The sequence below is a fragment of the Tympanuchus pallidicinctus genome, unplaced genomic scaffold (assembly GCF_026119805.1).
Source record: "Tympanuchus pallidicinctus isolate F22 unplaced genomic scaffold, pur_lepc_1.0 scaffold21, whole genome shotgun sequence".
NCBI classification, from domain to species: Eukaryota; Metazoa; Chordata; class Aves; order Galliformes; family Phasianidae; genus Tympanuchus; species Tympanuchus pallidicinctus.
This window is the reverse complement of record NW_026294733.1, coordinates 11,097,691-11,122,433: the sequence shown is the minus strand read 5'-3', so window position 1 is coordinate 11,122,433 and position 24,743 is coordinate 11,097,691. Positions and strand designations below refer to the sequence as shown.

General features: G+C 48.3%; 2 protein-coding genes across 4 annotated transcripts in view; one reads left to right on the top strand and one right to left on the bottom strand.

Moving 5' to 3' along the window:
* Positions 1-15,504, top strand: part of DELE1 (DAP3 binding cell death enhancer 1) — an 18,947-nt gene extending 3,443 nt beyond the window's left edge. The window contains exons 5-12 of one of the 3 annotated variants that reach the window (XM_052684917.1): positions 2,783-2,838; positions 4,297-4,390; positions 5,105-5,247; positions 5,990-6,148; positions 7,796-7,888; positions 11,301-11,457; positions 11,691-11,955; positions 15,383-15,504. In XM_052684917.1, the coding sequence (XP_052540877.1) occupies positions 2,783-2,838; positions 4,297-4,390; positions 5,105-5,247; positions 5,990-6,148; positions 7,796-7,888; positions 11,301-11,457; positions 11,691-11,947 (959 nt within the window). In that variant the 3' untranslated portion in view covers positions 11,948-11,955; positions 15,383-15,504. Of the gene's footprint in view, positions 1-2,782; positions 2,839-4,296; positions 4,391-5,104; positions 5,248-5,989; positions 6,149-7,795; positions 7,889-11,300; positions 11,458-11,690; positions 11,956-14,239; positions 14,566-14,628; positions 14,950-15,382 lie in introns of those variants that run through there. The other 2 variants (XM_052684918.1, XM_052684916.1) reach the window with 2 other exon arrangements.
* PCDH12 (protocadherin 12) lies at positions 14,932-24,743 on the bottom strand. The gene is made up of 4 exons (XM_052684875.1): positions 21,746-24,743; positions 21,257-21,351; positions 20,155-20,306; positions 14,932-15,756 (listed from the first exon to the last, which is right to left on the bottom strand). Exons 1-4 carry the CDS (start codon positions 24,500-24,502, stop codon positions 15,395-15,397), a joined length of 3,366 nt encoding a protein of 1,121 aa, XP_052540835.1. The 5' UTR covers positions 24,503-24,743; the 3' UTR covers positions 14,932-15,394.

The following is a 24,743-nucleotide window of genomic DNA, read 5'->3' as shown; positions in this document are numbered from 1 at the left end:
AGGTATTACTGTCAGCAAGTTTTCAGGTGCGTGATCACATCCTATTTTTTCATCCAATTTTTGTCTCGCTCAGAGCTTTTCTTTCTGAAAGTTAAAGGCATGTAGTGCAGAAGCAGGTGATTACAGCCATTCTCAGTGGTACAGCAGCTGAATGTTGCCTTGGGGAGTTGTTTTTTACCCCTGACGGGACTGTAAAATTTGTTATTTCAATTCTGAGATTACAGGCATTTCCAAAGTGTGTTTTCATTTCAAAGCACAATGAAACCAATTGGAAACACTCAAATTTTCCATGAGGCAGCAGTCCTGGATTGTGGCCAGCTCTTGTTGTGAATTAATTCCTGTGAAGTGTTTGGATGTTTCATTGTGAGCAATCTAGACTATCTATGAGAAGGTTAATAAATCTGCATTTGGAGTTAGCTTCGAGTAACATTTGGTAAGTGCAGGATGAACAGTGGGGAAACACAAAATATTTATTAGCTGTAAGATCTCATGGGAAAAAAAAGAAAAGGGTGCATAGTCATGTTACATCATAACACAGATTTAAGGGGGTAGAAATATTGTTGCACAGAAAATTCTAATCTCAATTTGCTGAAGCAGAACAAGATTCCGTGCTGCTTGGGGGTGCCTTTATTTCTCCACATACGAATGAAGGAACCTAAGCAACGTGTTAGACTGTGTGCCTGGTTTTGAGAGGGCTGCTGTGAGACAAGTTCTAAGAGTAATGATTCCCATGAGGAGTTTTGATTTGTGGCTTGCCCAGCTTCAAATGAGACTTCCAAGAGAATTAATTGATTTAATCCATCAGGGGATAGGACTGAGTGTCAGGATTGGCTGGTCCCTCTGTTTTCTTCCAAACGATCTTCTGATCTCTGGGAGTGGTAACTCTAGTCTGGGAAGATTGCTGGGATTAGATTTGAGGAGAGATTTCCAGTTGTGGGGAGGTGTAGGATATATGGGATGCTTCTACATTCTGATAGTTTCCTGAGCACATGAAAGGATTAATGTTTTTTAAATGAATGGTTTGGACATTTTTTTAATACAGACAATTTATTTATTTTTTCACAAGACTTACTGTTGTTAGAAAAAAAAACAAAACACCAAACTACGTCATGAGGGAGATACTGACAGAAGATAGAGAGTTGCAGTGAGGAAGATCAGATCATTTTATGTCTGATCTGAAAATAAATGTAAAGTACAACTAATAAATTTGCAGACTATATTACTTCTGGTGGAATGGTAAATTGAACTTGTGTTTGCCATAGTGATCTTGCTTGTTGTGAGAGTGAGACTTGTTTAGATAAAATACATTCTAATACTGCCAGAGGGGAATTGTTTATCCAGGAATAATGAGGTTGCAGCTGGAAGGCAGGTCACAGCTTCATGCCCTATAGTTTGGTATAGGCACTAAAGAAGTGATCTTGCCTGTCCCATGCTCACTTCTGCCCCTGTTGCCAGCACAGGCTTTTGCAGAGCCGTATGGTGATGGCAGTCAAGGCACTGAGGCTCCAAAAGGACTGACTTCTCACTCTTTTTAGCTCCCTGCTCTGCAGCCGTGCAGCTTGAGAAGGTGAGGAGGAGATGTGGGGAGGAGATGTGGGGAGGACACGGCCACTTCTGCTGGCAGCACCAGCTTAGAGTGATCCCAGCTTCACCACCTGGCGTCAGGTGCCCAGTGGGACATAGCTGCTTATGGTGATTCAGGTTAAAAAATAATTGGCCTCAGTCAAACCTCGCTGTTCGTCCTTCTTGCTGGAGGTCACCGTACTCTTGGAGCAGCTGGCATAAATGCTTGTGTAATCACTTCCAGCACGGTGCTGTCGAGAGCAAAGTGCCTGAGCTTTTTGTTGTAGATGCTTCCATTAGATGATTCTGATTGAACTCAGACAGATAGTGGCTAAACAGGTGGCTGTGCCACCAGCCCTGTGAGGGCGGTGATGAGTAGGGGGGGTGATAACATGAGCCTGCACACAGCACAGCCAGAGCAGCGTGTCTGATCATCCCCTTGCGGAAGCAGGACTGTATACTGCAAGGAAAATTACCTGGAAAAGGAGCTGGGGTAGGCAGGCGCCTAGGCATAAGATCTCAGTGTGATGCTGTGGCCAGCAGGAACAGAAATATGATTCTGACACATGCAAAGTAGGCAGTTATGAATTTGAATAAGGAGGCAATTTTATCCTTTCCGTGACACTGGTGAGAGTGTCCTCACTTCAATAACAATGTTGAAATTTCAGGAATAGTGGCAAAAAAAAAGTCATAAAATTAATCAACTCAGGCAGAAAAGTACTTCAGTTGAAAGATGTGAACAGCTCAGTCTGTTTAGAATCACAGAAAAGAATCAAGAGGGGTTGATTAGTTGTAACAGGACTTTGAAAAAGAGAATGGGCTTTTTAGTGAAGAGACAAAAGCCTACGAGAGCGGGTGACGGAGAGCAGAAACCAGATGTATTTTAATTTGAAATGAAGCACAGATTTTTAAAGCCATGATTATGAGTTGCTGGAACAAACTTTCAAAAGAAATGGGAGACTCTGTCTTTTTGTACCAGCGGGTCAAGATTGGGCCCTTTCTGGAGGAGGTGCATTGGCTGAATCCAGGGCTGCATTCACATGGTGCTTAGCTAATTGTGATACCAAGGTCAGATCAGTCACAGTTCTTTCTGTTGTCAGTGTCCCTAACTGGGCACACCATCAGTAGTCTAGGAAAGGAAGAGCAGAGAAAGGTATCAGAGGGAAGACGTGAATATACAGCCTTGCTTAACCCTGTTTTTGTCCCTCTTTTAATGCAGGGGAGTTCCCAGTCCCTCAGTGCTCCAGCCTGAGGCCAGTTCCACACAGTACAAAGGTAAGCTTTCATTTTTTTGTGAGCTCCATCTGTGCCTGAGGCCCCTTTGCTACAGAAAGGCATCTCAGTGCAACCCCAAGCAGAGCCTGAGCAATCCACTCACATGCAAGACTGCTTTCTGCACTGCATAGCTGGAGGCCGGGAGAATGAAAGATGTGATGTGCTGCCCTTTGGCCAGAGCAGAGTTCCAAGAGCCACAAACTGACGTTCTTTGGAGTGTCTGTGTAACAGCAGTGCTAGTAAAGAAGCACTGGAAGAAAATGTGCCAAAAAACCCCCACCAAGTAGAACCAGTGTGGTATATCTGCATTTTGATGCTATCGTTCACTAGGTGTCTGTGTACTGTTGCTATTTTGGTTTTCTCCAAGCAAGTCCATGACTGGAGAAGATGGTGTCACCCCTCCCAAAGCTGCAAATCAAGACTGAGACTTGTTTGTTAGAGAGAGGAAGAGGGAGACTTTGTGCTTGAAGAGGGTATATCAGGTTGAGTCATGAGGTTGTAAATCATATTATTGTTTTTGTTGTGATTAAGCCTGTTAATTCCTTGCAATCCAGAGCTCCCCATTTTAAAAGTCAGTCAGCTTAGCAATTACTCAAGGACACTCTGAACAGAATGGAAATATATTCAGCAGTTAACAAAGTGAGATCCTCACTGACGTGAATGTGACCTCCTCTAGCAGAAAGGTTTTCACTTGGTCTGCCCAGGGAGGTGAGGAATGAGCTCCCCATCCATCTGCAGGGCCGTGTGCAGTGGGGCAGGTCTCAGGAGGCTCTCTGGAGAGCAGATGAGTCGGCCTGTGTCTTGTCCAAAGAGCTGTAAAGCTCTTTGGTTGCAAGGGGCATTTTTGCAGTGTGACTGTCTATGCAGAGGCATCTCAGCTTATGTGCAGTGTGTGCTGCCGCCGCTCGATGGCACTAAATTTGTACTCAGGCTTGGAGATGAAAGCTGCAGGCCAGGCTAATCCTCCCACCTCCCAGAGCTCCAGTGAAGTTAAAAATACTGTTCATTACTGAGGAAGAAAATACATTGTTTCTGCAGAGTTTTATTAGGGAGACTGCAGTGTTCTGTAAGCTGTCAGTGTGGGCTCGGCTTGAATTGTGTAAAGGATATACAGGTGTGTCAGTGTGTGTTTGACAGAGAGAAATGCCACTTGTGCATTGATCTTGGAGGGCAAATGAGGGCCACTCTTACTTTTGAAGAGGAAAACTCTTCATGGTATGTTAAATTCTGATATGTTCTAATGATATCTGAGTGAGTACACCAGGCTCCCTGCTCAGAGGTGAGCAATGTCTGTGTAAAACAGGGAGATTTTTATGTGGACACGTGACACCAGATTACATCACCCTCTTGATTTACTACAGGACAGCAGAAATATCAGATTGCTCCATTTCCAAGAAGAATCTCTTGTAGGGTTTGTATGTTTTTGCTGTCTTATAACTTTCTTCTTTGACTCTGCAGGAAAACCCAGCTCAGCGAGAGCATTTGGAGGAAGCTGCTTTTCAGTTGCAGCAGATTTTCCGGGTTGATATATCCATTGCATTCAATATCCTTGGTAATGTGGACTTAGGTTTGTTTTGTCCTTAAACAGCACATTCCTCTTTTTGGAGGGCCTCCAAATGGTTGCAGGCCTTATGTGAAGGCAGAGATGGCATATACCCAAACTGAAGCCTTCTTTCAGCAATTTCAACTATACTTTCACAGATTTATTGCCCTTTGTCTCATCCTGCCACCTGATTTATGTCAGCATTTTTAAATCCAGGCTTGGTTGAAATCTGCACTGTTGTCCTGACATCTGTATTTGGAAATTAAGTCATCTCTGTCCTTTTTGCAACATGAGCTGTCCTATCTTCATAGCTCTTTTTTCATTGTCTGAGATCTCAGTCTTCCTGGCAAGCTGAAAAAGCAATTGCAGAACTGCAACTCTAAGAAGAGCTGAAGGAAGATGTAGTGATCTAAGAAAAAACTCCCTGCCCTACATACACCACTAGTTGCAGCACTAGAAAAGTAAACTGCTTCTCCATTAACCATATGCTGTGCTAGTACATGGTCCTTCTTTGCAATGAGATCAGAATAGTTCCTAAAATACTGTGTAGCTGTTTTCCCTGTGGAAACTTTGATTATGTGGGATGGGGGCTGGTGAGCCTGCTAGGAGTGGGCCAGACCATTTGGCATGGGGCAAGGATGGTCAGTAGCTCTGGGGAGTGTCTGCTGCATTTGAGGCTGCGTTCTGCTCTTTTCCCCTATTTTCAAACCATTTTCTTCCCAGGCATTGAAAGTATGAGAGAAGGCCATTACCAGACAGGCTATACCTGCTTCAAACTGGCAGCAGATCGAGGCTACAGCAAAGCCCAGTTCAATGTGGGTCTGTGTTATGAGCATGGCAGAGGCACGGGAAAAGACTTGGAAAAGGTATCCAATGCTTGTACAGTATTGTACTGTATGTGTGTGGCACGCACTATGGAAGCAGTCTTCATTGGGTGTGCAGTCACTTTTCTCCCTTTGAATGGGTGTGACAGTCTCTGAAGTCTGACTGGAAAATGCTGGAAGTAATATAAGCTGCAGGTTGCAGTGCTGGCTTCAGTATCGTAGATCCCCTCGGAGATGTGCTCCTGAAATCCCCTTTCTCATAGCTGCTGAGGTCTTGTTGCAGGTACACAGGCTGTGCCACTAGCAGCTGCAAGAGTACCCAGGAGAAACCTGTCATGTTGCTGTATTTAAAACACCACTGCACATCCGAGCATTTCTTTACATCACGAGCCTTCCAGTTTGGCTACCTTAACTACAGCCTGCCACCTAGTGAGTGCAGCCATAGTCAGCATCCTCCTGTACCCGAAAAGATCTGCAAAGGCTGCTTGTTTTGAGTAATCGTGCAGATCCCCACTGGCATGAAGTGAGCTTTGGTATTGATGGCCCAGTGCCATATCCTTCAAAACTCGGACTTTTGACTAGAGAAGGCAGAGGTGGTTAGAGGGCTCTTGAGCAGTGATAGTCCGCTGCAGAAGAAAAATGTGGGAGGGTTGCCAGGGTAAGCATGTGCAGCTTCTGATAGGTCTGGACAGAGAGGTTAAGCTTGTCCTGGCCAGAGGGGAGTCACATCGTGTTTGAGGGCATGTATTACCTGACTGACACAAGCATGTTTCTCTGTTTGCAGGCAGCTTTTTATTACTACCTTGCAGCCAGCAGCTGTCACCCCATGGCACAGTACCGCTATGCTAGGTGCCTCTTGTGCCACAGTCCTGAAAATGAATGGCACAGGCTTCAGAAGGCAGTGACATTCCTGGAGCAAGCAGCAGAGGCTGGACTTATAGAGGTTGGTGTCCACCACGTGAGAGTGATTATAAAAGCTGAACGTTTTCATAGGAAAGAGAGAAGTTTTTTTAGGATTAAAAGCAAAATTCTTCCTAAGTACTCCTACTATTGCCCATGTATGGGGACAGCCCTGCCTGCATATGCATGGCATATATAGGTGGCCATTCTGTCAACAGTGCTGGTTGTCTGTTTTGCTGTTGGGCTTTTTGTTGTGGTTCTCATAAACCCCCTTGAACAGGACATTTTCTATGTGCTTATGGGACTTTGGCTTGTTGGTAATTTCTGGTCCCATCGTGCATCTGAGATAGATACTTGCTTCTTATCTTTCTTGGTTGAAGAAAGGATGCAGCCATAACTGGTACCAACTATAAAGAGGGTACTTTACAAAAGAGGGCAGAGCTTGATGCACCAATTCTTAGAGGCCTGGTAAGTTGCCCATTCTCTAGTGCCAGGTGGCAGCCTTTTATGTTCCATGCCTGGAGAACGTGCAGCGTGGATGCATCAGCTGTCAATGAACACAGGCTGCTGCATCCAAAAGATAGGGGTCTTCATGAAAGTAGATTTCAGGTTCCTAGAATGCACAGGGTATCCTCAGTTACCACAGATCTCCACAACATCTGTATTTGGATCAAACGTCATGTTTTGGCATACTTTTTACATCACTAAAAGCCATTCTCACCTTGAGGATTAAGGGCAGTCCAAACTCTGGTAGAATAATCTCTCCAGATCTTTCTCAGCCATAGTAGAGATAGCTTTCCAAAATATCTTTTGTTCCTAGAAAGAAAGAAACAAGAAAGTGCAAGGATCCCATTTGCCCCGTTTAGACTAGTCTATCATCCTGCTCTACAAGCATGAGTCTGACTGCAAAACTTTAGGATATGTATGACTCAGGTGCCTGCTTCTGAATTACGTCAGCTCTGAAGCCGGAGCCAAACATGCGTGTAATTGTTCTTTCCAATGCCTAGATTAGACCAGCAGCTCAGGAAAACTGACCCTACAGTTGAAAAACTGTATTTCACTGCCCCTCAGTTGCAAGAGTACAGGTTGCTTTGGTGGAGGAACTTCTGTGAGATGCTTTGAGTAGGAACAGATCCTCATACAGTGTCTCTGACTTTAGGATGACTCATCCTCATAGATCTGTGTACCCTGTCCTCCTTTCCCACTCTTTAGGGGATACATTTAGGCATGTGGCATCTTGTGTTATGAATGCAAGCCATTCTGGCAGTGACTGTATCTCATGTAGCACGCTGTTCCAGGAAGTACATCTGCTATGTCTAACGGACAGCTCACAAGTAGGAGCCGTTCTCTGGCTCTGACTTCCACAGTACAGTTTGAAACAAGATTCTGGGTCTCATACTGTTAGTGTGGTGGTGTTACTGTGTGTGTGGTGGAGTTTTGTAGATCAGATGGGATTTTTCATGTTTATAATGACAGACTGAGTTTCCTAGGACAGCCTTCATTCTCCTAGCAAGTTCTGCTGCAATCACGATACGGCGCACGTGAGTCTCACAGGTGTCCCTGATGAGTTGCCAGAGATTATGCTCTGCTCCAGCAGCAGAGCTTTTACTGCCATTTGGACAACTTGCAAAAACAGGAGTAATTAAGGTGGAAAATCCTGGCTGATTTGTATCATGTGGTTTTGCTGCAGGCACAGGCTTATCTCGGAGTGTTCTACATGAGGGGGCTACAACCTAAGGAAAAGAGAGGTCTCAAGTACCTATTGCTGGCAGCAAAGAATGGCGTAAGTAATCTCTGTGTAAGCTGCTGCTGTTCTGACTTTGGGATTGTTGCAAGTTACAGGTGGCAGATTTCAGGGCTTCTTGAGGCAGGAGTGACTGCCAGGACTTCACTGTGCTGCCCAAAAGGTCTGAGTGGAAAACTGGCACACCCTGGGGAGGAAGCAGGCCCTGGGATGCACACCCTACAAAACATGAGCACAGAAAATGCCGTACTAGGTAGGAGCAGTTCTTACAGAACCAGTGCTTATGCAGTTTCCAACAAATACTCCCCTTGCATAATTTTAAAGCTTTCCTGTTATGGAGCCTTTACACCCTTCCAGTCAAAATCTTTCACCACTGTATCACTGGGAGAATTTTGTGTGTCTATCTTGAATCTGTTCTTCAAAATAAGCCCATTATTTCTTGCTTCCTACAGAGAGGATGAAGAAACTATTTCTATTCCCTTACAGGGACCTTTTCTGTACTTAAATACTTAAATCCCCATTCAACCTTCTCCTGTTGTTTCAGTTTCTCCTCACACATCATGTTGTCTGCATCTTCCTTCTCTGTTGAATTTTCTCCAAGTGACCCATGCTTTTTTGTGTGGGTTTTCTTTGTTGTTTAGTTTTTTGTTTGGTTTGGTTTTTTGAAGGACGATGCCTGGCACAATACTGCTCCTGTGGTCTTACCCACACTTGGAGAAGTATAACATCTCATGTCTTACAGCATAGTTTCTGCTTCCTTTACAGCACTGTGACATTGTTCACTCATTCTCAGATTGCAGTGTATTATAAGGAGCTAGTTTTTTGGGGTTTTTTTTCTGAAGAACTCTTTCATTTTAACTTGAGTTCCTACAACTTTTTTGTTGGAAAAAAATGAATAACTTCCCTCTTCTGGCAAGCACTTCTGATTCTGTCAGCCTTCAGTATGTCCTCTGTGAGTCATTTCTTTTGCAGGCTGCAGAGCACTAGTTTATTTTGTCTCTCCATGTAGTTAAACTGCAGTATTTGTTTTGTCAGTCTTCTCTGTATTTTTCTAATTTTCATCCATCTTAAAATACATGGACTAAAACTGGACTTGGGATGAAGGCATGCCATGGTTATGGCATAATGAGATCCTCTGCTTAGTTCTGTATTCCTTTCTAGTAGTTCCTGATGCTGTTTTCCCATTTGCTTGCCAGTGATTGGTGACTTGGTGGTTTCAGGTAGATATCACAGGGATTCCCAGATTTCCTTTGCTTTTGTCAGCAGTTTCATCTGTGATTGCGTTGCCCACTTACAGTGTTGTGAGGTCTTCATTAATTAATTCTTTACAGTAAGATTGATGATTCTTAATGACATTACATCTCTTGCAAACTTTATGACTACAGTTTTCACCCACTTTTAAGGATGCAGATATTAGACCAGTGGTGAGACTAGACCAGGATAGCCCCAAATGCTCAGACATCGTGTTCTTGATGGTTGTGTTTAATTCCAGCTCTGCTAGAGATCTCCTGTAAGCTTCACAGATGATTTCTTCCTTCCAGCCTGATGCCAGATGCGTATGGCTGCACGAAATACCAATGAATCATCTCATTAAACAGTTGATTGTCCTTTGCTGGATGCACAGTAAACCCCTGAAAGCAGAAAATCCAAGAGGTAACTGCTGGTCCCAGCAGTACTCCTTAGCAGGTCAGAGTTTAGGTCACAGCCAAGACAGTTCTCAGAAGCCAGTCATGTTTCCCCAACTCTGCTTCCCAGTGGATGTTGGCCACAGACGTACCACAGCCTTGTCTTTGATGACAGGCATATGTGCAAGATCCCTGGGATGTAACCCCATGTGTTCAGCTGGAAAAATTCCTCCATGAGTATGTTCAATTACCCTTGGCACCCTGGAGTGTTTCAGTTCAGTAGAACTTATGTTTAGTTGGCTAAAAGACTATTGGTTATGAGTGAAGGAGAAATGGCACTGTTTAACTACAACTTAAGAAGGAGAAAACAAACACAAAAATTCAGGGATTTGATATTTTCCAGGTTTTTGCTGTGCAGAAGCCACAGGGGTAGCTCTGACAAGCATTCTTCCAAACACTGCAACACTTCAGAGAACTGTGTTTCACTCTGGTTACCAAAGTAACCATTTTATCTATTTTATTCTCCCTAATTTTATCAGAACAAGCGCAGAATATAAGAAATGTGTTAAAGAGTGTTCTTAAAGAACTGAGTCAGATTTCAAAGTGTATTACAGTCACACATGCCATGCTAATTTGGAGATCTGCTCTCCTGCTGGTGGTCTTTGAGGTGTTCATCACGTAAGGAACCACTAGTGGAATATTTCATCCTTATCTAACTTTGTATCTTGTCATATCTGAGCAGTCAAGCCTTCAACATGCTTACCTCATCTCTAAAGAAGTTTATTGCTGTCATAAACTGAGACTCGAAACATTTTGCAGGGCGCCCACTCGTTGAGTTCTTTGCTTTCCTCCACCAGCTAGATCCCAGACAGCAACACTTGCAATATGTTCCTTTCTTATGGCTTTATTAAAACTTGCAGACTTGCCACTTACTTTTTTTTCCCCCAAAGCCTTATTTAGATCACTTTTCTGGCAGTTACACTATTCAAGGAGCATTGCTGGCTTTTTCATTGGAAAAGGTCTGCGTGACCACTTGCCTGTGTGTGTTTTTCAATGTCTTCAGGACTGTCATCTTTCTTTTTTGCTGTGAGACTGTGTTCCCAGCATTAGATGAGAAACATAAAGTGCACAGCTGACATGCAAACATATTCATGAGTTTGGATTTGCTGACCCATCTGCAATTTCTGGTTCATTCTCAGCAGTTGTGTGTGCCTGAGTAGTTCATGCTTTTTCTGTTACACTTGCTTGACTTCCTTTCTGCTGCCTGAGATTTCTTCTGGAATGTAATGAGGTGAGGCTGAGCATGCTAGTGGTGCACTGTTGTGCTGCAGGCCTGATGGACTGCAGGGTTGCCAAGGGGAATATTCCAGCCTTGGTAACAAGACCTCTGGCATTTGTTATGTTTTTACAAGACATCTGTGGGAACTGTGGTGCGATATTCCACAGGGTGTGTTCACAGTTTGGGTGTGAGCAGGATGTGGGTGCAGTGAGGCCTCTTAGCTCTGACCCCCAAGGCAGTCTGGATGCTCTGGGGAGACAGCTGCTCTTTTGTTCCTGTGACACAGACCTGGACACTGAAGGGCAATTAATGGCTCTAATTAGAAAGAGACAGGGAGGAGTGGAGTCAGAGGTATCTGGTGAGAATTTCTGCTTGATGATGTGCTTGTCAAAGGAAGGGACAAAATTACCAAAGACACAGTTTGAGGAACCAAAGATAGAGGAATAAACTTCAAAGTTGGTGCTAAGGACTGTCTGTTCTCCTTTTGTGTGCTGTCGTCACTTCTCCATCGTGTGGGGCTGATTACTGTGCTGTCTCCTGTGGCTAGGATGCCCAAAGCAGATACCATGTGGGCGTTTGCTATGAGAAGGGCCTTGGGGTGCAGCAGAACCTGGCAGAAGCGATGAGACACTATCGACAATCAGCTGCTGCAGGGAACAGAAACGCTCAGGAGAGGCTGCGAGTGATAGAAGAGGAGATGGAAGGTACAATGGGCCGTGGGTGAAGAGGGTCTGTGGGACTGCATCGTGACACGGGCCTGTCTTGCCAGAGGAAGGGTGGCACAGTACCATGGCAAAAGGAATCCTTTTTATTGAAGGCAAGGGAGCACTTTTCTTTCTCAGTTGTTTTTACTTCTTAGCAGCTATTTCCAGTCAAGTGGAAAAGCTGTTCCCGTAGTCTGATGCATCACAAAGATCTCGTTTTAATGTATTTTCAGATGTGCAAAGAAAGCACAAGTTCCCTTTCAGAATGAGAGCCTCTTCCTCCAGCCCCTGTTTCTGGGCCACCGAGCGCATGCCTGCAGGTCTCCATTCCTTCCAGCCAAGACAACCTGCCCTCACCCTGCCCCACTCCTGGAGTGCAGACAGGCTCCACATGATGACACTTGGCAGCACAGAATGGAGCCATGCCCTAGGAAACAGGGCGAGTCCGCTGGAGCTGCAAGGTTTGGAGCCCCACCACTGTGGTTACTAGAGCAGCTGGTAAGTGGAGCAGGCAAGCAAAAGGGAAGGTGGGCCTTCTTGTTGTGTGGGACTGGAAGCAGGGTAGTAGTGAGCAGTAAGAGAAGGTTCCTTTTCCGTTAACAGGAAGCTATTTTACAATAGAGTGGTTTTCAAATTAAAGCTTGTGATATTTCCTATGCCACCATGTAGCTTAGCCCTCTCCCTGCCAACGCAAGGCCCTTTCTTATGCTCCTTCACTTCCATGTGAAGCTAATCTCCCACCTTGCTAGGGTGAGTACAGTTTGGGGCTATAATTTCAGTAGCTATGTACATCTTTCACGTGGTTTTAGAGCAATGCTTGCAAGGCACCATATGGCAATGCTGGCAAATAACTGGGTGAGTCTGGCCTGCAATCCCTGAGGCAATTTGATCTTACCTCAAGGTGGATTTCCAGTACAGTCTGGGCTTCTCTCTACACAGACACTGCAGCAGTTCAGTCTGCTTTAAGACCTTGTCCAAAGCAATGCAAGCAAGAGAGTTTTCTGGTTATCAGGGCCCAGGTTTCTGTGGGATGCAGTTGACGAATCCACACGTGCTGGTGGGAGTAATGCTGTCTTCAGCCATTCTGTGCCTTTGTCGGTGCCCTTCAGTCCCCAGTTATTATTCCTTCAGCTCTGGCAGTGAGTTGCTCTCGTGGGGTCACCCCTTTGAGTCACAGTAAGCAAGGTTTGCTTCAAAATTTATATTGTACGTGTGTGCTAAGCACGTCATCTCATTTCCACCAAAGTGGCTAAGGGACATTCCCAGCAGGCAGTAGCCAACGTCAGGCAGGCAGAGGCAAGCAGCTGGTATGATAATTTCTTCCACTGGGGCAGCTGACTCCGGAAAAAGGCATTTGTCCACACAAGTTTAAGCTGATTCAAGGGCATCTGTACAAACTGTCCAGCTTCCTGTAGCTATCTGTGCTGCTCTGCTGCTTTGTGTAGATCAGGCTCTGAAAACAAAGGCGACAGCCCCATCCTGAACTTGCTGTGGTCTCCATTCAGCAAGGGAGGGGCACAGCAACAGCTCAGTGCATCCGATAGCTCAGATTGTTCTTCTAGTCTGGTCTTTCTGCCCAGACCAAACTTTCTTGGACCGTTTCCTTTATCAAGCAGGATATAATTAGCAGGAAATTCCTCGGGTGTATTTCCTATTCTGCAGTAATCCACTGTGTGCTTACGCAGTGATCAGGATAGGACAGGAGTGAGGGATGGGGGGAGCTGGAAGCAATTTGCAGGAAACTGAACTAAGGGGAATTTGTCTCCCTTTTAACCTGCTTGCTGTAATGTATTTTTGTGTAAAGACTGTCCTTTGACAGGCACGTCGAAGTAGTGTACCAGAAGAAGATGTGAGGCTCTGCCATGTGTTTGTCCTCTGTGCATCCCCAAGATGCAGAGGAGTCCTGTCAGGCTGCAACTCCTTGCTGTCGCAGACATGCCACCCTCATAGTTTGCACAGCTGCATCTCAGAATTTGGCTCACTGTCATTGTTTTGGTGCAAGAGCCTGTTTTGTTTGTGAAACAAAACAGCGAGACGTTTGTATCAGCAGGATGAGCATGCTAGGGTAAACTCATCAGTGTCATTTATTGACAGAGATAGGGTCATCTGTGAAACACTTTGGAGATTCTGACTACAACAGTGGGTACCCGGGGTTATTAAGAAGGCCACCTGGGGAAATCTTAATGGGTTGCTCTTGCTATTTGGTCCCAAGAGCTACAGGGAGAAAAAAAAAAAAGGTTTCATTTAGTTTCCTTTAAAATTATGTGTCTGATTCTGTGCCGCTGTGGCTTGTGTATGTGCATGCTAAAAACAGGGCACAGCATCCTCCAGGTGCATGGAAAGGGAGTGTGGGTAGGATGCTTTTGAAAAGCTCGTATCTGTTGGGTGGCACTGCCCATTCTTATTCAACTTAGCAATAAAAATGAAGGCTAAAAATGCCCCCCTGAGACACCTGATGCAGCAGCTTCAGTGCCAGCAAATTGCTTTTGGAGAAACCTTTGTTGTGTGAAGTGTGGAACCTGTGGAGAACTCAGTGCAGTGCTTCTAATGCAAAGGTTGTGTGGCAAAGGAAGCAGTGTGTGCAGAGCACTGCTGGCCCTGTGCTGTGATGGGGGGTAGGCTGGCAGTCTCTTCTCAACATATCTTTTGTAGTCACTCAGGAAGCAACTGCGCTGTGTTCTTAGCAGTGGGAGTGATGGCTTTCCTTTATTCCCATAGCATGATTCTACACAGCATTGCTTTGCTAGAGTGACACATGTTTGTTCTGTGCTTTGTGTCTTAGTTGGAAAGCAAAAACAATGGTACAGAGAAAGGAGTCCTGCGTGTGTGTGATCCAGCAGTGCTTACCTGTGGTCTCCATTCTCCCAGACCTTCTACTGCTCCTCTACCCATGTGCCAACTGTGTACCACTGCCAAAGCCTCTCCCAGTGCCTGTGTCCCTGTTGTCTTACCATTTTGAGTGCAAGTTCCCATGGTTAACAACACCTTTGTGTGCCTCTTCTTCTATTACTAGTATCTGTATCTCAGTTTTTCAACACATGCTATTCAAAGCAGTCTTAAGAGCTCACATACGCATGAAACAAAATGAAAACCTACAGTATGGGTGAAGTTTGTGACTGAATATTTCAAAGCTGTTTTCACGCTTCCCTTTTCCCTGGTTACCTTTGACAGACTCCAGCCATCTGTTGTCTGCTTCGGGGCAAGGGCTAGGCTCCAAAATCCAGTGGCCCGCAAAAGAGAGCGCAGAGAAAGGAATTGTGAGCACCTCGTGTAACCACAGGAGAGATGCCAGAGTAAAGGGGGTGATTTGGGGCATTTTACAAAATGCCAAGCTCCCAGGGTTAGAAAAAAGCTGAAAGCGTCGGTGAAGAAACCCCTTTCTGAGTTGCCTTTTCAGGCTTTCTGCAAACACAGCATTGTCTCAGCTATGTTGGACCTTGTTGCAGAAATATAGCGTTAGGAAAAAAAAAAAACAACCAACAAATTGTTTTATTTAAATAAGAACTGAGATCATGGAGCCCAACTCTGCAGCGTGTTGCAAAGTCCGTGGCCATACTGGTTTATCCTCTGTGCTGCACAGCCTGTAGTCACATGGGTTTATCTGTGTCGTTCTCGGGTGTGATCTGACAAAGCCCCCTCGCTCAGTCTGCCTGCCCTGGGAGGAGAGGGCCCTCCTGCTGTTGTGTGAGTTGTGGGTGATCGTAAGGTGAAAGATGAGGGTGGAAGAAGAGGAGAGACAGGAACAGGCAGGGGGCAGGGAGCTAAATGCAGTGAAATCAGTTGTGGGGAAATTTGATGGCGTGAGGCAAAGGAAGATACATGCCTATCGTGATCAGTCTAGACATGAATGACGCTCTGGACCTCTTCAAACACATGTGCACCCAAATAGAGAAAGCTTTGTTTGACTCTCGTCTCCTTGCCACAGCTGCCAAGCTGCCTACAGAACAGGAGCACTGTCATCCAGTCCGAGGCTCTTCCCACGTGCTGACAGCTGCCGCAGAAGCCCCGAGCCTGTTTCGTTGTGCGCTTGGACCTTCTGGGAGAGAATCATTTCGAAGAGGGTGCTCATTTCTGAGAGGAAGGTGCTGGCCAGTCTCGTCCCCGCAGCGTTCGAGTCAGACCCATTGCCTTTCCCAAAGGTCTCAAAGGTCCGTGGTTTTTCCTGCCCCACAGCTTCCTCATCCTGCGGTGACTGCAGGGAGCCAGGGGTGAAGACGTTGTCCTTGTAGTTGCCGGTGGGTGGCAGGGAGAGCCGTGCCACCCATGCTGGATCAGCCGTCAGCCTCTTGAGGGCCAGCTCTGGAGGGAGAGAAAGCAAGAACTGGTGGTGAGACATGAGGTGGAGGAGACCAAAGGAGAAAAGAGGAGAAATGGGGAGACTTCCTGAAATGGAATCTTGGAAGACTGATTGTAAGCGAATTTACAGTTAAGCTACCAGCAGCATAATTCAAACGGACAGCTTAAAAAAACAAACTAAACTTGGTTGAAAACTCCTTTGTTTTGTTTTGAATAACCATTAGGATTTCTCTGCATTCCCATTTACTGTGGTTTCTAGTGCTCCTCACTAAACGGTAAGCAAGGCCAAAGAAAGTGAAGGCTTAGGACTACAGGGGATACAACAACAGAAAGGGGAAATGTCGAACAGAAAAAGGTCAGTGTTGCACTTCCCTTCCAGGTTACTCTGGAGTAGGGATTGGCTGCTGAGTAGTCAGGTTGAGACCGAAAAGAAGTGGGTTATTGCAAAAACAGTAATAATAGAAGTGGAATGAAATTCTGGATTATGAAATGCACAGCTGGGTGGTTGAGAGCTGGTAACAAAATATTGAGCTATAAAGTAGTTGTTCATCAATTGGAAACAGATGAGCAGCAGTGGGAGCCCAGTGTGGGCGTTGGCTGCGGGCTCATTAATGTACCAGTAATGTGATTCTGCCCTGAAATGGGCAAATGAAATCATACAGTGTGTTGGTCAAGGTATTCCCTGTTGGCATGAAGACACATCCGTGGCATTGTTATTAGGTCTGGCAAAACCTGATTAGAGGTATTACATACAAATCTGATTATCCATCCCTAAGAAAGAGGATCTAAAATGACAGAAGTGCAGAGAAGTATGTTGAGATGAAACAGGAGCGAGCCGAGCTCACAAGATGGAGACCCCAGAGGTAGGGTTGCTTAGCCTGCTGAAGCAAATGCTCGCTGGGGATCTGACTGCAACCTGCCATTATTTTGATGAGTTAAGCACCGACAAAGGAAATCTCTATGCTTAAAATAGTGTTGGCAACAGAAGAAATGATTAAAAGTGTCCGTGAATAAACATATACTGGAATTTAAAGGAAGGACCTCATAGCAGTGTGAGCTTGGAATATCTTCCTCACCAGGCAGCAGGGAAGGAAATGGATTCTTATTTTAAAGTAGAGTTTTGCAGTTGATAAACAGACTGATGTACATAGAAGCTGCTCTCCAGCCCTGCTCTGATCCATATCCTAAGCAGAGCCTAGGACTGCTGGAAGGTGTGAAGGGACAGGCAGGTTTGTGAAACAAGATCTTCAGTAGGGGAGCAGCAAAACAACTGGTGTCTCCTAACAAAAATGTGAAACACCACAACAGCCTCAATCAGAGGGCAAGAGTGGGTGTCATTATAAGAAGTATGCCTCTCTCACTGACTTAGGTGAGCTCAGAAGGGGGAATGTCCTCATTCTCATGCACTTGTGCTGTTTCTAGAAGATAATGACCTGCTGGAACCTGAGACAGCCTCAAAGACAAGTCTCCTTCCTCAGCCAGCTAAGTAGTTACCTTTTTACTCTGAGACAGAACTGTGCCTCGGTATGCATGGGGTGAGGGGGAGCTGGGATTCAAAACTACGGAAGGAGAGGAAGGCAGATGCATTACTTACATTTTGTTTCAGTGAAAACCTCACAGTTCTGTCATGTTTGAAGCTTTCCTTCTGCAGCCTCGGCATTTTCTTTTCATCACAGTGACTGTTCCTTAAGAGCTCTCCCAAGTATGCTGAAGCCCCATGCTTTTTGCTTTAAAACAGCCACAGCTCTGTTCTCCTCAGTCTGTGTGCAACCACTGTGCTCACTGAGTACTGTGATGCCTCAGCTCTGGAGCAGAGCAGCCTGCTCGCTGCAGGGAGAGCTGAGACTCAGTGGGCTGATTGTTCTGGTCCCTGCGACCGTGAACTCCTTCAATTAGGTATGTTGAATTTGTCTGATAACCTTACTGCCTTATTTTAACAGTGTTTTGTTTTATTATCAATAAAGATGTATCTTGCCAGCCACCGAGTGCTCTGTTTTGCTGGTAGGGGATAGGTGCTGCTATGCTGTTCTGCATGTGAATAGCTCAGGTGGGGGCTGGATGCTTTACAGTGTAAACAACCCAATAGCCGACTGGGCCAGATCATTCCTGCAGTTTTTCCCCCACTGTGAATAACACAAAGGCCCAGCCAGCCCCAGCCAGCTGTTAGGATACTTCTGAGCACAAGCAAGGCTTCCTTCCTCCCTCTTTCAGGATGCAGGTCCACTTCTGTTTGTGTTTGGGAGAGAAGGAAGGAGTCCAGCAGCTCTGTTGTCTGCTCTCTGTTGCCTTTTTGGGAAGGTCTGGGCTCACAGTTGGGACTATTCTTTGCCACAGCCTCTTTTGTCGCGTCCAGCACAACAACGTGAGCAGGAAGGCACCAGCACAGACTCAGCTTGCACCACTGGTATTTACGGTGAAATTCAAGTGATTTGGTAAAAGGCTTCTTTCCTACCAACTGCAAGGAGTACGGGAGGCGAGCATTTTTGGGTACGCCTGGCCATAGTGCAGATTACTGAAGTTACCACAATTTGCTGCAGTCATCCCCCCAACTTAAATCATCTGCTTGCAAGTGGCATGGAGAATATATAAATCAGTGCTATAAGCCAAGCAAAAAAAAACCAACCAACCAAAAAAAAACCACAGCAGGCCATAAGCATTCCTGAGGAACACTGAATAACCTTGTTCTGATCGGTGGGCATGGAGAGCCGTTACAGCCCAAGATCTTACTGCGGTGTGAAAGGAGAAGGTGAAGCTGCAGCAGCAAAATTCAATGAATTCTTCATCACTGCGCTTGCTGTGGAGGAGCACAGAGGCTCCACAAAGCAATTTCTGCTGCAGGACGTGAGTCAGACTAACTCTTTCAAATGGAAATGCCAGTAGAAGAGATTTGGAACAAATCAATAAAAGGAACATGTAGAAAATGTCAGGCCCAGATGGTATCCACCCCAGAGTGCTGGAGGAACTCAGATATGAAATTGCTCAGTTTATTAGCTGTTGTTCGTTAACTACTTCTTCAAATAAATACAGTATCAGAGGAGCAGAAGGTAGAAATGATGACATGAGCTTTTAAACTCATAAAGGTGAATCTGGTCTGGGCAGATTCATAGGAATCATTATATAGAGCTAATAGCTGAATACCTGTTACACAGACAGGAACTGACACGGCATTTGCAAGACTGTGCAATCTCCAAATGTGTCTGTGAAGAAGGTAGATGATGAGTCCTGGCTGATGGAAGACACCTGAGTTTGCAGAGGACCTGAGCTGAACCTCAATTAACAGCCAGGTTGTGTTAGGAACTAAGGAATGTTAAATGCTAGGAAGAAAGGGAAGGAGTAAATCTTCCCCAGAGTCATTAGAGGAGTCTCAGCAATCTGAGACCTGCACTGTTTTCCATAGGGGTAAGCGATGCAGAGCAGTGGCTGTGTTAGCACTGATTCCACTAAAACACCCAGAGAGGTACAAGCAAGAGTTGCTGAAGGTCCTAAATCCCAGTGATGTGAGCAAAAAATGGCTGGTGGGTTTCTCTGTCTCTGGATAACCAGCATGGGAACCAACACATCGTGTTGGTTACTCCTACCTGGAGGGATCTGGGGCCAACGTGTTCAGTGACAGCTCAGTGTGCAGCCTGGGCAGCAAAGGGATGAGGAACAACCAAAAACTCCTTATGCCTCCAAGGCAGATGAATCCCAAACACTGCACACAATTCTGGTCAGCACATCTCAACAAATACATGAAAAAGCTGGTAAGAATGTAGAAGACAATAACCAGGATGGTAACAGGAGACAAGAGCAAACCTTTTGAGCCTGGTAGGAAGGAGGGACCTGGTGGGGCTCAGGGGCTCTAGAAGATCGCAAGGAGCAGAGCTCTTAACTTTTCTTACTCCTCGTGGACCAGAGGCCATAAAGCAGAGGTCTCAGACCAACATGGTAAGCAGAGTTTTTGATTAGCATGCTGTTAAGCTGGACTTCACTCCTACACTACAGAGGCCAACCTCACAAATCAGAGCAGATGGATCTATGGAGGAGAAAAGTCTGCCAAGGACAGTCAGATGCATGGACAAATCCAGCATGAAGCTTAGCAAGTCTCTTTGATGTCAAATGCACCAACAGCACGGAGTGCACCAGCACTCTATGATGAGCTGTCCCCTGCCTTAGAATCAGAGAATCGTTAAGGTTGGGAAGACCAACAACCAAACCATCGCCACCATACCACGAAACCACCCCCCTCACTGCCACATTTACCCTTTCCTTTTAAGCCTCCAGGGACAGTGACTCCACCGCCTCCGTGGGAACACATCCCTCAGCCCAGCCAGTATTAACTTCCCACTGGGGTTAGCAAGTTGTGTGGGGACATCCCACTGCTGTAGCCCAGTCCCAGTGCATGCAGCAAGGCAGCCTCACCAGCCTGTGGCTCCAGCAGGGTCTCCAGCTCCTCTCCCACCAGCTGCTGCACCGACAGCTCAAAGCCACTCTCCGAGTCGCGGTCCTCAGCCTCGCTCTCGCCGTGCCCGCTGTCCTTCGTGCTCAGGCAGTCAGCATCCAGCCCCGCTGCCCTGCGAGGGTCCAAATACCCAAGTCACACATCAGCCCCTGCCTTGCTTATTTTAAAGATGGTTGTCCTAATCCCCCATAAAATGACCCAGAAATGGGTTGTGAGCATCGTTCTCCAGCTGCCCCCACAACTCCACGCGCCCCATTCATCTGCAAATGGCCCTTCAGATGGGCCTGTATGTGTCTTCAGAAATGCCACATTTTAGTCTGTTGTGCTTGAAAACGTGAGCAAAAGCATGGGGATCAGGGGTGGTCACAGACTCTTGGAAAACTGGGATCCAGCTGGGTGCTGGGCAACCTGAGTTTGGAGAAAACGCCTGTGTGCAGGATCAGGTGAGGAGCACACAAGCCCAGTCCTGCCCCAAAGCATCGTTCACCAAGCACAGCAGAGGGAGCTGTGATGGAAAAGGTGGAGAAAGCTGTGTCTGGCCATGGCATGGAAAATGGGGACAGGGGGGACACAGGGAAGTGGAGATGAAGACCTGGCATACTCGGGAGCTTCCATCTAGAGCTGTCAACAATATAATTTAATGGGAACAGCATAAAGTGTGCCTCTGGGAAAGTCTCCAGCACACAGCTGGGGTATCTCAGACTTTCCTGTGTCTTCTGGCAGTGTCTTCTGACCTTGTGCAGGAAGAGAGGGCCTGAACCAAGGCTGCATCAACATGCACCCAGAGCAGTGAGACATCTCATCCTTTCATCCGTGTGCTGCTCCCTCCAGAGCTGGGACCCTCTCTGCTCACCTTTCCATCACACTGATGTTTCCTCAGCAATGGTAGACAGTTCATGGCCATTGGGAACTCAGGTGAGTACAGAAGGAGCTGCAAAAGGTGCCCCAGGGAAGAGACAAAGAGCATTCCTAGGAGGGGTCTGAGTCCATTGGTGTGGAGGTGAGAGCAGAGCAACATCTCCTGGGGAGGAGGACCTGCAGGGAGGTGTGAGCAGACCTTACCTGCTGCCATTCTTGGCCGTGTACTTGTTTCCCCTATGGTTTGTTTTGGGCTGGAACTGACCCTGGTGCAGCAGAGACAGCAGCTGGGAGATTTGCTGTAAGGCAGGAAAAGCACGTTGAGCCCTGCAAACACTGCACAAGCTGCTTCCTGCCCGGACGTCCCCTCTGAGCTGCGCCACCTTTTTATAGCGTTTCCTCCTCCTGCAGATGGCTCAGCATCCCCACGTTGGGCAAAACAAGGCCCCTCGCAGCCCACCTGGCCCCAGCACTTCCCCTGTGCCCTGGCACTATCCCTGCATGAAGCCTCCTCCATGGGAGATGGTTTGTCCTCCCCCACCATCACCCCAGCTCCCTGGGAACATACGCAGGCCCTTCCCTTGGTGGGGTGGCCCCCCACCGTTTCATTCCCTGGGTTGCACAGTCCCACCCCTATTCCCAGGCAAATACTGGGGTCTCCATGCCTGCCACAGGTCATGGGACATCACCTACCTGCACAGGGGCTGACTCCATGGCAAATTCCCCATTGGGACTCTGCTCCGCCAGGGCCACCAGCGACAGCCGCACCAGGCTGCGCAGGATGTGCTGGGGCGGCCGGGGCTGTGGGGCTGACAGCGGAGGCTCCTCGGGCGGAAGCTTCCCCACCACGTCTGTGGGGCTGCTTTTTGGCCTGTGGGACGGGCAGGGCTGGCGTTGCACGATGGGGAGGGTGAACATCCCCTGCTCCTCATCTGAGTCCCTGGAGACCCTCTGGTTCCTCAGGGTCCGGTAGAGAGTAGGGGTGAGAAGTGGGGGAGGCTGCGGGGAGTCCTCCATGCTGGGCTGTTGGGAGTCAGCCCCCCGGGGCCAGCCCCGTGGTGTGGGCACCAGGTGAATGTCGGCCTTCTGGATCTGCCGGGGTGGCTTCTTCAGCTGCTGCTGCCTGTGGGCGTCCTCTGCCTCACGGCAGTTGTAAGCCATGCCGTCCTTCTTCTCCTTCTTGCGCAGGGACAGGGTGAGGGCCGAAAGGAGCAGGCAGCTGCCCAGGAGTGCAGCCAGGCAAATGGCAGCCACCACGGGTGGGCTTAGCCAGCCTGGCCCCCCAGCTGACATTTTGGAGAAGGCTCCATGGCGTCGGAAGAGCAAACGCACGCAGGCCTGGGCGTGCAGGGGTTCATCCCCGCCATCACTGATGCGGACGGCCAGGTCTCGCTGGGTGCCAGCCAGCCCACTGGCATTGCTGGCGTTGAGGAAGGCCTGTCCTGAGAATGGGTCCAGCACCACGAGCCCTGCACCATCCCCACCCACTATGTCATACCTCAGAGCCCCATTGCGGCCGGAGTCTCCATCCCTGGCCACTATGGTGAAGAGCAGAGGAGTGTCGGAGCATGACACGTTGGCCAACACTGTCCCCATGGCACTCCCATTGCCAGAGGTCACCCAGACACAGCCCGTCTCTGTGCCCACCAGCACGGACAGCGTGGCCATGCCCCCCACCAGCGGCGGCTCAGTGACCACGGGCGCGTTGTCATTACGGTCGAGTACCTCCAGCCGAACAGTCACATTGGAGGCCAGCACGGGGTGGCCACCATCCTCTGCAGTCACCAGGAATTCCAGGCTGCTCATCTGCTCATGATCAAAAGCTCGGAGGGCAGTGATGTCCCCACTGGTGGGATCGATGGAGACCAGGCCTGACACTGCGGAATCCCGGATGCTGTAGGTGACCTTCCCATTGAAGCCCAGGTCAGGATCGGTGGCGTGGACAGTGAGCAGGAAGGCTGGCACATCGCCATTCTCCTCCACGACACACTCATAGGAGGTCCTCTCAAAGGAGGGAGCGTTGTCATTGACATCACTGATGCAGATGGTGAGGTGCTTCCACACTGCCAGGGAGTGCTCGCCCCGGTCCCGTGCCACCAGCGTCAGGTTGTACTCAGCACGCAGCTCCCGGTCCAGCACGGCATTGGTCATCAGCAGGTAGCTGTGGCTGTTGGTCTGCTTCAGCCTGAAGTGCTCATCTCCTGGGCTCAGGGAGCAGTGCACACGCCCGTTGTTCCCTGAGTCAGGGTCACTGGCTGTCACCAGAGCCACAAAGCTGTCTTTGGGGACAGCCTCGGACAGCACGGGTTCCCATGCCGCCCAGGTGACACGGACATCAGGAGCATTATCATTGACATCCAGCACCCGGACCACCACCTTGCAGTGTGCTGGGATGGGGTTGGCGCCCAGGTCCCTGGCCTGCACATCCAGCTCATAGGCATGGGTCTCCTCGTAGTCCAGTGGGCGTCTCAGGACCAAGCTGCCCATGCGGGCATCAATGCCAAAGGTGCTCAGCACCTCTGGAGGTGCATGCTTACTGAGGCTGTACTCAATCTCCCCATTGGGCCCCTGGTCGGGATCGGTGGCCGTGACCGTCAGCAGCAGCGTCCCAGGCAGAGCATCCTCCCAAACCTCAACCACTAGTGAGCTCTCTGCAAAAACGGGGCTGTTGTCATTAGAATCAAGGACAATTACTTTGATTAAAGCAGTACCTGACCGAGGAGGCTCCCCGTGGTCGGCAGCAATCAGCACCAGGTCGAAGGAGGAGTGCAGCTCCCGGTCTACTTCTTTAATCACGACGAGCTCTGCGTGCTTCGTGCCGTCAGAGCCGGAGACAACTTCCAGTGCAAAGTGCTCGCTGGGGGACAGCGCGTAGGAGCAGCGCGCGTTAGGGCCGGTGTCGGCATCCAGCGCTCTGTCCAGCGGGATGCGCATCTGCGGCGACGCACTCTCTGATATCTCCAGCTCCAGCTCAGGCGTGGGGAAGCGGGGCGCGTGGTCATTGATGTCCAGAACTTGGACTTCCACATGGATCAGAGCCATCTGCTCAGCTGCCAGCACGTCAAAGGACACCCAGCATGGATCGCTGTGCCGGCACAGCTGCTCCCTGTCCACACGCCCGGCCGTGCTCAGCTCGCCATCCCCGCTCCCCACGCGCAGAGGAAACATCCCAGGGCTCTGCAGCAGACGAAAGTTTTCCCCCATTTCACCGCTTTCACCGTGCTCAAAATGCTCAGCCAACGTCCCTATCACGGTGCCCTCCGGCACCTCCTCAAACAGGCGGTACTGCACCGTGATGGTGGCCACCTCCTGCGCATCAACGGAGAGGAAGAAGAGCCACCAGAGGGCCCGGAGCTGTAGGGCCAAGTGACCCAGCAGCAGCAGCCCGCCGAGGATGCCCATTGCCCAGCTGTGGGCTGTGGCTGTGGGCTCAGCTGCCTGCCTCTGCATCCTGCACAGACCTCAGGGTGAACACCAAGGCACCGTGTCTTCACTTGTAGCCCATTGCCACTCACCAGTTGGGAAGGAGAAGAAAGAGCGAGGGGTTCTGGAGGTTGTTCCCTGCCTTGCCATCGCCCCAGGATGGGAGGCCGAGCATCCTGGGCTGGAGCATCCCAACAAGGAGCGGTGGGGTCGGCCGCCACTGCAGCCAGGAGTGGTGTCCGGCGGTGGGAGGTGGATCGGCTGAGCT